General features: G+C 40.6%; 1 protein-coding gene and 1 pseudogene across 2 annotated transcripts in view; one reads left to right on the forward strand and one right to left on the reverse strand.

Annotated features, from left to right (window-relative positions):
* The window catches only part of STX2 (syntaxin 2), a 54,682-nt gene that overhangs the window by 14,727 nt on the left and 22,118 nt on the right, over positions 1–17,837 (forward strand). For both annotated transcript variants that reach the window (XM_063086288.1, XM_063086287.1), the window contains exons 3-4: positions 6,717–6,816; positions 16,866–16,940. In XM_063086288.1, the coding sequence (XP_062942358.1) occupies positions 6,717–6,816; positions 16,866–16,940 (175 nt within the window). The remainder of the gene's footprint in view (positions 1–6,716; positions 6,817–16,865; positions 16,941–17,837) is intronic.
* LOC134369497 (protein KTI12 homolog) lies at positions 476–1,125 on the reverse strand (annotated as a pseudogene).

Below are 17,837 nucleotides of genomic sequence, written 5' to 3' on the forward strand. Positions count from 1 at the left end.
ATGGATTTATCTGTGAATAAACAGAGATTAACAAAAAGTGTGTATGGTACTCAAAAAATGTTTGTGGTATGAGAGAAGGGCCTGAACAGATGGGGAACTGTGCCATCCTGTTTCCGTTCGCCATTGGTTTAAGGCAGTTCTCATCCATCTATCCTGCTCTTCCACAGCTCAGATGGAGGAAGTCAGTGCCAGGCAGTATCCCAAGTAGAGTCCAGTCTGCATAGCCCCTGTCCACCTGGGCTCTGTCCTCTGGAGAAACGTCCAGAATCCTCCAAGCTAGTTCTCCATTCTCTCTAGTCTCCACTTATGTGCTGACCCCAGGCCTGGCACCGATGCAGTTAGGGAAGTTGAGTGAATCAGTCCCAGGAGCACTGATGCTGCATCAGTACATTCTGCAAACCTCCAGGCTACCTTCCCAGACAGGTACAGTGCAGTGGAGGTTAGACAGGAGCCTGACTTCCCCCTGCCCCTCTGGTTAGTGCTGGCTGTGGCTCAGATGTTGAAGAAACATGTTGGCTGGTGGAGGCATATTCTTGTTGTTGGGATGCATTTTAGTGTAAGAAGTAAACTGACCACACAGCAACTCACTTCTGCTTTGGTCAGGGTGCCCCGTGGTGCCAGGACGTGTGAGCAAGACCTGGGACAGTGCTCTTGTATGCTTCTGTCAGTCCAACCAGCACCTGGTTCATGACCTGGTCCACCTGATGCAGAAAGCTGCTGAGCAAGGGGCCGGGTCTGTGTAGGTCGATGGGGTGAGGGGAGCCCGGTTCTCCAACAGGGACAATGGCTCCTCTGAGCCCACCATGGTGAAGAAAGACTAGTCCTAGTAGTTCTGGGAGTCAGGAGCCTCAGCGTGCCACATCAGGACCTCCAAAGGTTTGGGGGTAGAAGGCACTGGACACATGCTTTCTAGATTTCTTAGATTTTTGTAGTCTTAGGAGCTGGAAAATCTGGTGCCCAGTTTCCTCCGGCTGCAGTTCTGTAGGTACATGGGCTGGACTCATGGACTACAGAGCTCACAGCCCGTGATTCCCTGAGTATGCTAGCACTGCTACCTGAGGTCTTCACCTGGACGCCAGCCGTGGGCAGCAGACCAGACAGTGAGGGCAGCATTATCCACCACATCCACCGTGGGCCACCACATCCATCGCAGGCACCACCTCCACCACATCCACTGCGTCAGCTCCCTGTTTAAATTTCTAAGTTATACCTAAGTAATAGTTGGTCTTATGTTGCATGATTTCCAATTTTTGAAATTGAGTCACAGAACAAATACTTTGAGTTTGTTAAATGTGAAGAAAAGAAACAGGAATCCAGAGCATTTTTTAATAAGGAAAATTTCATTTGCAAGATTTATTTTGATTATGCGGAATCCAGTCAAATAGTTTCAGTTGATACCTAAATCAGTTGATAGTCTAAACTAGCCTATCAGTGCATGGATTTGAAAATACATAATGTATTAAGAGAAATATATGAAAAGTTATCAGTTTCTCAGGTTCAACCAGAATTTCGAGAATACCTAGTGTAAGCCTAGTCATTGGTTTTCAAGTGTTTGTTAGTTCCTAATGTTATCCAATGGAAAAATCATAAGATTAAATTGTTAGGTACAAGCACTTACTTTAAGGTATAAAGGAGTTAAAATTCTGGATTTCCTGATTTCGCTTCTCGAAGGTGAGACTCTTTTTATTGTCTTTGCCTCCCTATCCACTTTGTCAAATTATTATTTTTCTGATTTTACCCCCTTTACCTGGATATGCTTAACTCTTCCGTGCAAGTTTTTGTAAAAATTTGTTTCTTATTTTAAAGAATCTCTTAGCATTAAATGTTTTTGTGGTATTTAATAGAAAAATGACATATGGGCTGACCCGTAAGCTTGGTGGGTTAGAGCCTGGTGCTGATAACATCAGTGTCAAGGGTTTGGATCCCCATACTGGCCAGCCAAAAAAAAAAAGAAAAATGACATATTGTAGTTCATTGAATGCCATTAAGCCACAGTCATCTTTTGTTAATGTGGTGCTAATCCCTCTTTGCCATACGAAACAGATTGCTCATGCTTTAGGGAAGTTTGAGAGTGTTGGACCTTGTTTGGATTCTAACTTAAGCTCAAGCTTTCATTTGTGAAACATTCAATTTATTTTGCAGTTAATTTCTGTGAAATGGTTTCTTAGACAAATAGAGAAGCAAATGATGTTTGTCAATATGAACTCATTTTTAGAAAATGGCATTCAGATCTTAAATATTACATAGAACGTGGCAAAAGAAATGGATTTTGCACATGGCCAGTATTTGGTTAAAGACTAAAATAGTGCTCTATAAGGTGGCCAGGGAATCTCCTTTTTGTGAAGATGATTTATAATGGACAAAAAGAGAACGTGTCATATAATTCATGGACACAAATAGGAGCTGGCACCATTGTAAAGATGGTGCTTTCCCTCTTGGTATTGACTTTGTAGCCCAACAGTTTCTTTTTCTTTTGGAGCCACACTGGGGCTTCTGCTACAGATATATCAGTGGTATATGTTGCAGAACTCTCCAGGAGTTAATATTTTTTCTACTATCTGATGTGTGTGTACCCCGGAATTTACTTTAGAAATGGTACTTTAAAGATGGCAAATTGAAATATAGATCTGTGAACTAAAACCAAAATACCATTTCTTGCATATAAGCTCTCATGATGAAATAGAAGTTTAAAAAAAAATTAGCTTTTATTATATGTATTGTTTTTACATGATTAATAAAATTAAATTATAAGAATATGAAATATATGAAGTTCGACAGAACTTGTGTGTAAATGGACCAGGCCCAATGGTATAGCTGTTCACTGTTCTTATAAAAGCAGAATTCTGTGTTAGTCCTTTAATGCTTCCATTTTCCAAATGTGGTCTGGGTCTTGGTTCACATTGTCAGAACTGTTTTCATGATAATGCTGAGATGTTTTTGCTTCTTTCACTGTCATCCTCTGGTGACTGTGCAGTGATGGGGTTTTCCAGAGGCTGCACGTTGAACACAGGAGGATAGGGGAGAACCAAGCTGCTTTCTGTTTCGCTGGAAACCAGATTTACAAAAAAAAACAGAGCACTGCTCCTATTTTCACTGTTTTTTTTTGGAAAACTTTTTTTTTTTCCCATAAAAAGATGTTATTTATGTTTCCATGTATGTTAGTTTTCCTATTGCTCCTGTAACAACACAAATTGATTATCTTACAGTTCTAGAGACTGGAAATCTGAAATGAGCCTTATAGGGCTAAAATCAAGGTGTCAATAGGGCAGTTCCTCCTGAGGCTACAGGGGGGTGCGTTTCCTGCCTTTGCCAGCTACTGGTGGCCATCTGTATTCTGGCTTATGGCCCTTCATCTTCAAAGCACATCACTCCAACCTCTGTTTTTATGATCACATCTCCTTTTGCTGACATGATCCTCTTGTCTCTTTTTTATAAAGATTCTTGTGTTTGCATTGGGCCAACCCAGATAATCCAGGATAATTCCCATCTGAAGACTTTTAGCTTAATCACACCTGCAAAACCCCTTTTGCCATGTGAGGTTACATATTTACAGGCTCCAAGATTAGGTGTGGACATGTACCACAATGTACAATGGATTAGTGATTACTATTTTAAAATGAAGAAAGAGGGAGGAGCTGGCTGTGTAGCCTCTCGCTTAAGTGGTCATGTTGTGCCTTCTGTAGCCAGATCTCCATCTACTTCTCTCTTCTAAGAACACTTGTGATTACCCTGAGGGCTCACCTGGCTAATCCAGGATAATCTCCCCATCTCAGGATTGTTAGTTTGTCACATCTGCAAAATATCTTTTGCCAAATAAGGTAACATTCATAGTTTCCAGGGATTAGGACCCAAACATCTTTGGGGGCTCTGATGGTTAATTCTAGGTGTCAACTTGATTAGATTAAGGATTATCAAGAAACCTGGTATAGCTGTCTTTTTAGTTGTGTCTGTTAGGGTGTTTCCAGAAGAGATTGGCATGAGAGCCTGAATGAACTGGGTGGGAAAGATCTGCCCTCAATATGGGCAGGAACCATCCAATCCACTGGGTGCCTGGAGAGAACAAAAACAGGAAAAAGCCAAAGATCTCTCTCTCTCCTGGAACTTGGATACACTCTGCTCTCCTGTTTGTGGACATTGGAACTTGAGACTTCAACTTTGGGTTCCAAGACTTAGACTAATTGCACCACCAACTTCCCTAGTTCTCAGGCTTTTGGACTTGGACTGAACCACGCTACTGGCATCCAGTTTGCAGATGGCCTATCGTGGGACTATTCAGCCTTCACAATCATGTGAGCCAAATTCCCCTAATAAATCCCCTCTTAGATATTTATAAATGTACCCTATTGGTTCTGTCTCTCTGGAAAACCCTGACTAATACAGATTCTGGTACCCTTTCTGGCACAAAATGCTTCTGCCAAAACTGCCATCCTTGGACTCACAGAATGGGTTATTCACTATCATGATATTCCACACAGCATTGCTTCTGATCAAGGAACTCACTTCACAGCCAAAGGAGTGCAGCATTGGGCTCATGCACATGGAATTCATTGATCTTGCCATGTTCCCCATCATCCTGAAGCAGCTGGTCTATTGAACAGTGGAATGGCCTTTTGAAGTCACAGTTACAATGCCTGCTAGGTGACAATACCCTGCAGGGCTGGGACAAGGTATATGCTCTAAATCAGCACCCAGTGTATGGCACTGTTTCTCCCATAGCCAGGATTCGTAGGTCCAGGAATTAAGGGGTAGAAATGGGAGTGGCACCACTCACCATTACCCCTAGTGACCCACAGGAAAAATTTTGCTTTCTGTCCCTGCAACTTTATGCTCTGCTGGTCTGGAGGTCTTGGTTCCAGAGGGAGGAATGGTTCCACCAGGAAACACAGCAGTGATCCTGTTGAACTGGAAGTTAAGGCTGCCACCTGGCCACTTTGGGCTCCTCATGCCTCTGAGTCAATAGGCTAAGAAAGGAGTTATGATGTTGGCTGGAGTGATTGAACCAGACTACCAAGGGGAAGTTGGACTACTACTCCACAGTGGAGGTAAGGAAGATTATGTCTGGAATACAGGAGACCCTTTAGGATGTCTCTTAGTACCACCATGCCCTGTGATTAAAGTCAATGGAAAATTACAACAACCCAATCCAGGCAAGATTATGAATGGCCTAGACTCTTAGGGATGAAGGTTTGGGTCATTTCGTGGGTAAAGAACCACAACCAGCTGAGGTGCTCACTGAAGGCAAAGGGAACGTAGAAGAAGGTAGTTATTTATACCAGCTTCGACCACATGACCAGTGACAGAAATGAGGATTGTAATCGTCCTCCCTATTGTGTGAAGAATTTGTCTATATGTATATATACCGTACATATGTTAAGCAATTAGTTTTGTTTTTGTTCCTCTTGTTCTTTATCATGTACCATGAGACTTGCTGACTTTACATCAGCATTTAAATATTGTTAACTTTACACCATTGTATTTGCATTTAAGTCATGGAATATCAGGTGAAGAGTAAATATTGTCTAAGGACTTTACCTCTTCTGGGAAAGTGATTAACGCATTTTTAGTTGTACTCAGGATAGTTGCATCATGTTAGGAGAAACTATTATGTTACTGTCCCATTTGAAGATTAAGAATGATTTAAGGAGATAGTATGGACACCAAGTTGACAAGGGGTGAACTTGTGAAGGTTAATTCAAGGTGTCAACTTGATTAGATTAAGGAATACCAAGAAACCTGGTAAAGCTTTTTAGGTGTGTCCATAAGGGTGTTCCCCTAAGAAATTGCCATGAGAGCCTGAGTGGACTGGGTGGGAAAAATCTGCCCCCGGTATGGGAGGGAACCATCCAATCCACTGGAAGCCCAGAGAGAAGAAAAACAGAAAATGGTGAATTGCTCTCTCTATCTGCTGGAGCTGGGATACACTCTGCTCTCTTGTCCATGGACATCAGAGCTCGAGGCTTTTGGGTTCTAGGATTTACACCAGCGGCACCACTGGCTTCCCTGGTTCTGAGGCCTTCCGTGCCACTGGCATCCAGTTTGCAGACAGCCTATCATGGGACTTCCCTTCACAATTGTGTGAGCTAATTCCCTTAATAAATCCCCTCTCATACATTTATAACATCCTGTTGGTTCTGTCTCTCTGGAGAACCCTGACTGATGTGGGGCCATTATTCAGCCTACCACAGACATTTTTTAAGATAATGTCATGAATCCATCTGGATAAATCTTGCTAATGAGTACATTATATTTTGAATGATTTAGGCCATTTAGAGATCAAAGATAACAAATATGAAGGCTTGGCTGCATGAGGTGTAGCATGAGGTGTAGATTTTACTTCATGTAAGAGTATTACTGTCAGCATATTCTATGGGGTAAGTTTCCCTCTTGATTTTAGTGAGTACTAGTATTAATAGTAGTATGGTTCTAGTTGGCACCATCTGTGGTAATACTTGGGACTTGATTGTAGAAATTTTTACAACCTAATAGGTTTTTCTGGTGAATGTTGATGATACTGCTTTAGTCATAAAGGTAGAAATATTAGTATGGTACATTTTATTTTTAAAATTAAATGATAACGTGAGAATGGGAAAGGTTTTTATTTCTTTGTGTGGTAATTATTCATTTATTTACCTCCTTTATCCTTCCCTTTTTAGGTAATAAAAACTGGTAGCAAATTTGAATTTCCACACTGTGTTGACTCTTTGTATCTCTCCTAGGTTGAGGAGATTAGAAACAGTATAGCTAAAATAGCTCAATATGTTGAAGATGTAAAGAAAAACCACAGCATCATTCTTTCTGCACCAAATCCAGAAGGAAGTAAGTTGATGGCTTAAAAAAAAAGAGTTTGTCCATCTGTCTGTGTGCCTCTCTCTCTTGCCATCTATAACACAGGTCTGAACCTTGGCTTCACATTATTTGAGCCAGGAGCTTGTAAAAATTACTAATGTCTGGCCCAACTCCGAGGGATTCTGAGGCCTTTGGTCTGGGGTGCTCCAAGGCATCAATATAGTTTTTTAAAGCTCCACATGTGATGCATTAGTGTTCAGCCAGGGAAACAACCACTGATATATAATAAACAGAAGCATACTTACCAGTCAGTGACTAAAGTTGAGATCTGTACTATGTCCACAGTTAAATAAGAATGGCACAATTTTATGTCTAGAGGGTAGTTAACAAGAGATTGATTTGGAAAACAACATTTGTTAGAGCAGGTTTAAAGATGAAGACATATTGAGAGGTGATTTTAAAAATCCTAAGGAAGGGCTTTTGTATGGAGTGTGCTGTTCTCAGTGTCTCTTGAGGACAGCACATAAGCAAATGATTTAAAATTAACTGAGCATCAGGGGTTGGTGGTTATGAGGAAGTGTTTTCTTGATCTGGATGATAAATACTGAAAATTTTACAGGTGACGTGGATCTGAACAAGCCAGAGGTTACATTTTAGAATCTACACATCATTTTGGGAGAGAACTGATATCTTAACAATATTGAATCTTTTAATCCATGAAAATGGTCCATCGCTCTGCCATTTAGATCTTTAATATCTCTCAGTACTTTTCGGCTGGATTCAGTGTAGGGGTCTCTCATTTTTTTGCTATATTTATTCCTGGGTAGTTGGTGTTTTGATGTTAATGTAAACAGTATCTGCTTTAAATTTCACTTTCTATTTGTCTGTTGCTAGTATATAGAAATACAATGATTTTTGTATGTTGACCTTGTGTCCCGTTACCTTGCCTAAATTAGTTATTAGTTGTAACGCTTTCTCTGTAGATTCTCGTTGGATTGTCCCAGCACCCAGTCATGTCTTCTGTGAATAGTGACACTTTACCTCTCAGCTCTTAGCTTTTTGTTTTTAATTGACTGACTTCACTGACCTCCAGTGCAGTACTTGATGGAAGTGGTGAAGGGGCACCCTATTCTCAATCTTGGAAGAAAGTTGAAAGTGAGCATGCTTTTTTGTCAGATTATTTAGTGTAGCTGTACATTAAAAAAATAAGAAATTGATATTAAGTTGAAAAATAACACATTTAAAATTTTAACATTTTGCATGTCTTGTAAAATACTAATGTTTTGAGCCTCCGTCGATGCCTTTTCTATGATTTAGAGGAGTGTTTCCCAAAATGTGTTCCTGGAGCCAGATAGTCTGTGAAACAAGGATTCTGTGGCTAGATATATTTGTGGGCTTTTTTATACTGTATCCTCCTCTTGGAAAGTTACAATATCCCTAGAATAATAAAGACTGTGAGGAATCCTGCAATAAGGAAACCTGTGTAACTTTGTTTAGTCTAGTGTTTACATACCTATCATCTATTAATATCTTGCTTAATTCTTAGGGAAATTGAATTTGAGTAATTATCAGTGTGTGAGTATATATATATCTTTAGTAACTTACATACAAAACATTTTTGCTGCCACGCAGATACAACTATTGTTTGAATAAATATAGAGCTGTTAATGTTTCACAATAGTCCCTTTTGGGCTCTAAATAAAACTATTGCTTTTTTTTCCTTTTGTTTATTTTATGACAGGAGTGTGAACCAAAATGTAAGAAGCAATGTCCAACTGCTTACTTAGTTTAGTCTTTAAAAAGCAAAATATAGTTGCTCCTCTTGCCCAATAATGGGCCTGGGATAATGGGCCCAGGATAATATAGATGGTAATAGGCTCCTGTCTCTTCCCAGATCTTTGTTCCTGAAAAAGGGGGTGGCCCTGGTTCCTGTCGGGTGGAGGGAAGTGGTAGGGAGGAGGTGGGGAGGTAGGATCTCCAGCTCCTCCCTGTTCTCCCTGCCCACTATGGGTGAGCTTCTGAGATGGGTCCCAGTGAATAGGGACATTCCTGGGGCTGATGCCTTCCTGGAATCCACAGCCACCTCAGGATCCAGAGGTGTGCTGAGAGCACAGTGGCCTCCAGGTGGTGCCCGAGCACAGCCTGGCCCTGGGCAGGCCCAGAACCAAGGGCAGGCCAGCCTCGTCATGTCATGAACACTCAGTGACAGGACCCAGCGCAGAGGTGCTGAGACACAAAACACTTGCACTTTTTTTTACTTGCACTTTTTTCTGTTCACTTTCTTCTTTCTTTTCTTTTAAGAGGACCCTTGCAAAATGTAGGAATTTCAGGCCCTCCAAAATGTGGATCCACCCCTGCAGGAGCATGAAATGTATGCGATTCAACTTTTAGGATCCCAGTGATAACATTATGATTTCCTACATAGGCTGGTGGAGATTTTATTAGTTTATAATAGGTTGTGCAGTTCCTTTTAATCATGGCCTTCCTCTCCTGCAGTCACGTCTGTTGCTAATGCCTTGTTTGCTCTTCTTTTCTGTTCCCACTGACACTGTCCTGTGCCAGCCTTTCTCATGACTGCCTGAGTGAGGACGTTTACATCCTAATTTCTTCCCCACCTCTAACACCTCCTACTGCTGTTCATTTTGTGCTTTTCTATTAGAGTGATGCCCTTAGTACATTTTAAAAACTCTCTTGAAAGCCTCTGGATCATTATTAATTCCTTAGCGTAGTGTAGAAAGCTGCTTCTTGCATGAGCTCTGGATTCAAATCCCTGTCCCACCATGTATTCCATATGTGACCCTGGACAAGTTACTTAACATTTCCTATTTCAGTTTCCACATGAGTATTAAATGAGTCAGTGCTATGAAAGCTGTTTAGGACAATTGTGGTACCAAATAAGCTCTTGACACATGATAATTGCTATTGTCATTATGTTTTACCATCAGTACTGTGTTTCCACCTGATCCTTCTCTTCTGTTTCGAAGTGAGAAGAGTGTGTCTCTTTTTAAGGATAAACTGTGCTCGTGTCCCTGAACCGACTCTAGGTGGTTTTTCGATTTGCTATTCTTCTTGTCTTAGCTCTCAGACTCAAAAACACACACGTTTCCCCATCCTTAAAACCACATATTCATCTCATCCCTGAAGCAGTTGCTGCTTCATTTGAGAGAGTGGTCTTTCAGGGCCCCTCTCCCCCATCTTCCTGATGACATTTCTGCCCGCCATGCCCAGCCCTTGTCTTTTTCCTCTTCTTATGATCCGACCCTCCTGATCAGATCCTCCTCCTCCACCTTAATGTTGTCCTCTTCATCTTTTATTTTTATCTTTTTTTTTTTTTTTTTTTTTTATAAAAGATGACTGGTAAGGGGATCTTAACCCTTGACTTGGTGTTGTCAGCACCACGCTCTCCAAGTGAGCTAACTGGCCATCCCTATATGGGATCCGAACCCATGGCCTTGGTGTTATTAGCACCACACACTCCCGAGTGAGCCACGGGCCGGCCTGTCCTCTTCATCTTTTAAATGCAGCCTCTTTATATTATCAAAGTTAACACGTTTATTGTGGACATTTTAGAAAAAAGCAGAAAGGAGGGAAAAAAATCCACCTGTAATTCGTACCTTGGTGGTAAACACCATTAACATTTTGGTAAATATTCTTCTAGTTTAAAAAGAAAAAGTGTGTGTATAAAAATGCATCATTTTAAAAGTATAAAATTTGGATCATACAGTACTTGTTTTACAATGCATGTTTTTGGTTAATGAATGGAGATTTACATGATCACTTTTTAAGGGCTATGTAATACTTCTTTTGTTGCCATTGTTTATAGCAAACAAAGCTGTTTGTGCAGGAGCATAGAGTTTTGAAAGCAAACAGTCTTGGGGAAGAAAGGCACAGCTTTTTACTATTTATAAGTAACTTTCTTATGGTATGTAATGGTTGTTGCCAGGATCTCACATTATTATAGTAGTATTATAGTATTATTAACCTGTACTTAGTTATAGGTGCCAAGTCCCCATGTTACCCTAAACACTTGACATGGACAGTCTCCTTTATTCTTTGAAGTAACCTCAGGAGGCTGATGCTGTCATTGGGTCTATTTTAGAGCTGAGAATATTGAGGCTTAGAAGGGCTAAGCAGTTGGTCCAAAGTATCAAGGGCCCTGATTTTTGAGCAAATTTTAGACAGTCTTTGTTCCAGAGCCACTCTTACCCACTCTGCTATTGTAGGCCAATATCCGTAGAGCATTTCATCAGGTGTGGTGTGCAGTGTCCAGATATCTGTGGTTCTAAATGGCTTGCATTGAGCATCCCTGCAAGTACCTGCCAGCTTATCTCTTTGGCCAGATCCCCAGGAATGGACATGCTAGATCAAAGGACTTCCACCATCAAACATTCTTTTCTCATTTTCAGTTTGAAAGTTTTCAAATCCATGGAAAAGCTGCAATTTTGGTATGGTGGAAAGCCATGTTTCCTTCACCTAGATTCACTAGTTATTAGCATTTTGCCACAGTTGATTTACCTCTCTGGGGTGTGTGTGTGTGTGTGTGTGTGTGTGTGTGTGTGTGTGTGTGTGTGTGTGTGTGTGTGTGTGTGTACACACGTGCATGCATCTGTGTGCCTATACATATGCACATTATATATACACATTGTTCTATTTGCAGAATCATTTGAGAGTAAGTTGTAAACATCATGACCATCCACCCCTAACAACTCCAGTATTTCTATTCTACTAATGATATTCTCTTATATACTGCAATATAATTATCTATTTTAGAAAATTTAACATTGATAATATACTATTACCTAATCCACAGTTTCTATTCCCATTTCATGAATATCCTTTATAGTTATATATTTTCCCGTCTCCAGGACCCAATCTAGGTGCATATGCAGATACAATCTAGACATATATGCATTTAGAATTGTAGAATTTTTGAGGCGAATTGAACCTTTTATGATTATGAAGTGTCCCTCTTTATCTGTAGTAATACTTTGTGCCTTCTTGAGTGCTTTGCCTAGGTAATACAAGGACTTTAGATAACTTTAACTCCATCCCCTTTGACTTATATGCTGTTGGTGTCATGTATGTGTATTTATATATCTCCATCCCAAGGTATTACATTTGGATCTAACCACATATTTATCCATACCATTATTTCTCATTTTTTTCTGTGTCTCAAAACTTTCATATGAGATAATTTTTTTTCTTTCTGAAGAACTCTATTATTTCCTTTTGTAAGGATATGCTATTATCCCAAATTATTCTTATTTTAATGTTATTCTTGAAGGATATTGTTATTCTTGAGTATAAGATTCCAGTTTGGAAGTTATTTTCTTTCACCACTTTGAAGATTTTAAGATGTCTTTTTAGTGTCTTTTGGCTTTCTTTTCTTTTTTTTTTTTTAAGTCAGCTAATTGGAGCTTTTAAGATATTTCGTTTTTGGTCTTTGGTTTTAGCAATTTTACTTTGATGTTCGAGATGTAATTTTCTTTTTATTTATCTGTCTTTTTATAAGGCTTTCTTTTAAGACTTCTTGAATCTTTGGATTGGTGTTTTCTTGGCAATTTTGGAAAAATCTTGGCCATTATCTCTTCATATATCATTATTGCTCCATTTTCTGTCTTCTTTTTTTTTTGAGACTTGAATTATATGCATTTTAGACCTTTTCACTGTATCCTTTATGTCTCTTACCCTCTGTTCTTTATTTCCCATCATTTTGTCTCTCTGTATTTTATTTTATTTTGAAATTTTCTGTCTGACTTATTTTCTGACCTCTCTTCAGGTACTATCTTTCACGTCAGGGAATCTCTCTTTATCTATTTAGTTATTTTTGGATTGGTTTTCACTCCTTGAACTGCATTTCATTCCTTTTTGTACTGTCCTATTCTCTGACACAATTCATAATCTTATATTTTATCCCTTTGATCATAATTATTTTAATATCTGTGTCTGATAACTCCATTGACTGGTGCCCCTGTGGATCTGTTTATGTTGTCTGTTGTTTTTGTTGGGTTTCGTTAATGTTTTCTTCACTCTGTTCACTTGGTTGTTTTTGATTGGATATTGATCTTTGTGTACAAATTATTTGTGGCAGTAATTTGTGCCCTGAATGGTAAATAGACTTTATTTTTATTTCTGACAGATGGCTGAAGATACCAGCAGTTCTGGATTTACTTTCAGAGACTGAGATGATTCAGAGTTAGGCTTCAGCCCCCACGAGGGCCATCTAGTTTCCCAGTCTACCCAGCTCTGTCCTAGGATGCAGCCCTTCATTGCCTGCATAGTCTTCTCAACTCTCAGCATCTCAGCTGTCTTCTATGTAGTTGGCAGATGCTGCTAGTAAAAGCAGCTCCATATGCTGGGCTCACCTCTCTGGTTTTCCTTATTCTTCCGAATCATCTTTTCTGCCTTTTTAGCTTTGAGCAGATTTAAAAAAATATCGTGTTCAGCCTTTCTAATTTTTCACAGCAGGAGGGTTGATCCTAATTACCTAGTCCAGTAGAAGAGGAAGTTCCCAGTATCCCATTCTTTTCTCAGTGATTTGATTTGAAACGCCACCTTTGTCAAATATAACCTTATCTTATAGGATCTGCAGGTTATGGGATCAAACGATAATACTTCTTTTATTTCTCTGATTAACTGCTTGAGCCCTACATTCCTGTAGCAGGAAGTCCAGTGTTTCCTTGAGTGTCCCCCACCCTTGTAGTGTGAGAGTCGAGGGGCTTTCTTACTCCAAGGAAGTGAGTCCTACTCTACTGTTCCAGTTGAAGTGCATAAGTCTAATCCATGAGCGGGCTCGATCCTCAGTTGGTGTTGCTTTAGTGTCTGTTCAATGATTCACGACTGTCCCCCACGGGCTGGTCCTCAGCTGTGGTCAGGCACCTGCTGGGCCAGGCCCTGCATAAATGCACTTACTCCATGTGTATTTCAACTTAGACCCCCGTGCTCAGCTCTCATTCCCCAAACACAGTGGCTGGGTTTTGGGGGTGTTAGCTTCAGCCTTCCATAGTGCAGGGACCAGCACTGCCAAGAACCTGTGGACCCTTGTATTGGGGCTGAGCCTCCAGTCCAGCCTCCCTCTGTATTCATAGCAAGTCTCTCTAAATCCCATTAAATGTCCCATTTTATAACAATCACTGTGTCCCCTTTACCATTCTTAAATGAAATCCATAGATAATATAGCCTACCTACCCTCATAATTTTCAAAAGCATGTAGTATCCAAAGTGTAATATAAAGGAGACATAAAGGGAAAATAATTTACATGTTGAAATGCAAATTTTATTGTAAAGGCTCTGGCATGACTACACTAGAAAACAGGTGCTTTCTCTTATTCAAAAGACTGTTATGAATGCGACAGCTCAGAATGCAGACTGACAGAGGTGGATTGTGTTGTAGTGGCGATACAGAGACTGTGAACAGTCTTCCTCTGTGATTTTTCTCAAGTAGTCAGTGTAGCTCTCATTAAAGATCCAAATGAAATAGAGAACAACCTTCCCTCAATTTATACAGTAGTTGCATTTCTGAAAATCCTCTGATATTGAAACTGTGCAAATGAAAATACTGTTCATTTGTAAGATGGAGTCAGGTTTTGGGCTCAAGAGCATAGACTTTTTCATCTACTTGAATTCCCAGTGTACATTTGAGAGTTATGCAGGTCAGTTCTCTTGCATAGTACTACCAAGTGCTGGACCTGGTTCTGTCTTTTGGATGCCAGTAGTTCACCCCAGTCTTTGTGATGATGAGAAATACCCCACACATTCCAAATTAAGAGATTCCCCTTAGACTCTCTCTTTAGAAAAAATGTTCATGGAGGAGAACCACTTCACTAAATGGTCCCTTTGCCTCTAGTCTGTTCTTTCTTCTAGTTTCATCCATTATCAAAATAATCTTTCTAAATCATAGCTCTGCCAATATCTTTCTTTGCTCAGAAACCTTCCAGGTTGACTGCTGCTTACAGGAAAAACCCACACTTCTTAGGCGTGTCTCTCTTGGTTCCTTCTGTTGTCCTGCTGGGGTCCTTCTACTTGCCATCACTTTAGTCCAAGACCTGACTGCCCCTGTGTCCGAGGCCATCCCACTTGCTGAGGGGTGAGAGCCTGCTTGTCTTCCATTCACAGGCTTCCTATTCCCTCCTGTAAATGCCCCACACACTCTTCTTGGTCACCCACAGTGTTTATGCTAAGCCTCCCTTTGTTTCTAGGTTCTGCTTTGCATTGGCTTTTTGTGTGTCTTTCTCACATCTTTTATCAAACTGTAAGATCCTTGGTGATCTTTATAGCCTCCTTAGATGACACAAATCTTCACACATGTAAAGTATCCGGTAAATGTTTATGGAATTGTTTGATTGTTAGCTAGTTGCTGAAGTATGGCCTTTCACTTCTGGAGAATAACTCAGTCACCTGATAATGCAGACTCTGAGAGTGTCCGCGTACTTCTCAGAAGGCATAGCTGAGGACTGAGAAGACGCAGCATGGCACTTAGCATGTGCCACCACACAGCAGGCCTGGGCATATAAGACTCAGCACCAGCACCTAGCATGTGCACTGCACAACAGGTGCCTGGCCATATAAGACTCAGCGCCAGCACCCAGCATGTGTGCTGCATGGCAGGTGCCTGGCCATGTAAGACTCAGCGCTAGCATCCAGCACTTGTGCTGCATGGCAGGTGCCTGGCCATATAAAACTCAGCACCACACCCAGTGTGTGCGCTGCATGGCAGGTGAATGGCCATATAAAATTCAGTGCCATTACCCAGCGCTCACTGCACAGCAGTTGCATGGCCATATAAGACTCTGTGCTAGCACCCAGTGCGTGTGCTGCACAGCAGGTGCATGGCTATATAAAACTTGGTACCAGCACCCAGTGTGTGTGCTGCACAGCAAATGCCTGGGCACGTTTGCTGAATCTGGATTGATGTTGTAGGCTGAGATGCATTGTCTCCATGGGCTGATCCTCTCAGCTGTCCTAACTGGAGATGTGCAGGTTTCCTAAGGGGTAGAGGCTATCATGTAGGAGCAGGGAGGCTGTAGGACCAGGAGGGGCCACAGGATCAGGAGAGGCACTGTGTATGCCCTGAGGTGAGGGCTTGCAAGGAAGAGTAGCATAAAGCTTTTTCTACCTATGGAAGCTTTTTGTTCTTGGTCATGTTGTCTGTGCTGGAAACATTGGCTTTTTCCCTGGCTAACTTGCGTGAGATTTAGTGAGAGAATTAAGTGCAGGACTCTCTAAAATGACAGAAGAGCTCCAGAGACAGGAGGTGGAGGCCTTACTGTTTCTCCAACAACTTCTGTCCAAAGGAAAGAGAAGCTTTTTTGTCAGATCACTTAGCCAAGTCTTTAGGGTGGGGTAAACGTTTCTGCTGCCTGCTGGTTCTGAAGCAGCTGGACACTAGTGCAGTTGCCTCTGCAGCAGTCATGAGAGAAACCCGGCTCTCAGCCCCGCCTGGTGCATTGGCACCTGGCTTCCAGCATGCCCGCCTGCACATAAAGGCAGGCCTCTGTCTCCACTGCTGCGCTGAGTGTGCTCACTGGGTTTGGCTGTCTGAGGAGCCAGGCTCCAGGGCAGTGGTTCAATTACACAGGGAGCTGGTGCCTGTGGCTTTATGCACTCATTTTTTGTGATATGCTTATGCCTCCATTACACAGTTGATAGCAGAAGAGAAAACCAAATGCATGGAGAATGTTTTTTTCAGAGTATGGCTAAATCTCTGCTTTCCTTTTTCAGGTCTAGTGTTAGTAATGGATTTAGTCAGCAATTTTATCAATTAGTTGGCATAAACAAGCCATTCTCAAACTCATCTGAAGGGCTTGTTAAATCAGATCATGGGGCCACATTCCCAGCAAAGTTAATGCTTGAGTAGATCCAGGGTGGGGCCCAACACTCTGTGTTTCTACTGAACTCCCACCTGACAGTAAAGCTGCTGGCTTAGGGGCCACACTTTGAGAACCACTGGTGTATACGATAGTTTTTCTTATGGGGAAGGGAGACTTGAATATTTGCTAAGAATATTATTTCATTTAAATTTATTGGGCATTATTTGTGTTGGATGTTATAGCTCAGATGCCTTATTTTAAATTTTTAAGAAATAAAAGAAGAGCTTGAAGATTTGAACAAAGAAATCAAGAAAACTGCTAATAAAGTTCGAGCCACGTTAAAGTGTAAGTTTAGAGTTTTATGTTTGTTTACTGATGGTGGGAATATGGGTATTTGTTTTTTTCTTTATAGTTTTTTATTCTTTTAAATTTTCTAAAATTAAAATTGTGACCACTTTAAAATATTTGTATGTGTTTCAAAGTACTAATTCATAAGATTAAGCATTTGCTTATAAGTTGTTATATTGTTATATTTTTATGACATTTTGGTCTAAATTACAGCTATTTGAGAAGTTGAGATAGCCTTAAAATGAATTGCCGAGTTCTTCTTGAATGGTTCTTTTAGTTTGTAGCTTCTTTCAAACTTTTAGTACAGTTCAACTTAGCTTATGGTGCTTGATGTTCAACTTGAACAGCAGAGTTTCTGAGAAATTATAGCTTGTGTATAGGACTTAAAAACAGGTTGCTTGTTCTTGATAGGGTAGAAAGAAACATTGTATTTAATTTTTACAAGATAACATCAAAATCAGGAACGGTCTGTATGCAGATTATAAAATACCTTTATTATGGAAAATTTCAGACGTGTATAGAAGCAGAGAGATGCTACCCACAAGCCCAGTGTCCCTCAGCTCTGCAGCTCTCACACATTCTTCCCATCCCAGTGATTCTCAAGCAAATCCCAGACATCTGTGATTTCATCAGTGCACATTTCAGAAACAGAAGGATTTCCCCCCCCAAAGCACAACCACTATTATATCTAAGTAAAATTAATTACAATTATTTAATATTATAAAATATCCAATCAGAGTTTACCTTTATTGGGTACCAAGTAAGGACCATACACTGATTGGTTGATATGTCTCTTAAGATTTTTTAAAATCAGATACTCCTTCCATCCTTTTTCCCCCTAGCATTTTTTTTTTGGTTGGAGAAACCAGGTCATCTGTCCTACAGAATTTGCCG

This window comes from Cynocephalus volans, chromosome 2, assembly GCF_027409185.1.
Source record: "Cynocephalus volans isolate mCynVol1 chromosome 2, mCynVol1.pri, whole genome shotgun sequence".
Taxonomy (NCBI): domain Eukaryota; kingdom Metazoa; phylum Chordata; class Mammalia; order Dermoptera; family Cynocephalidae; genus Cynocephalus; species Cynocephalus volans.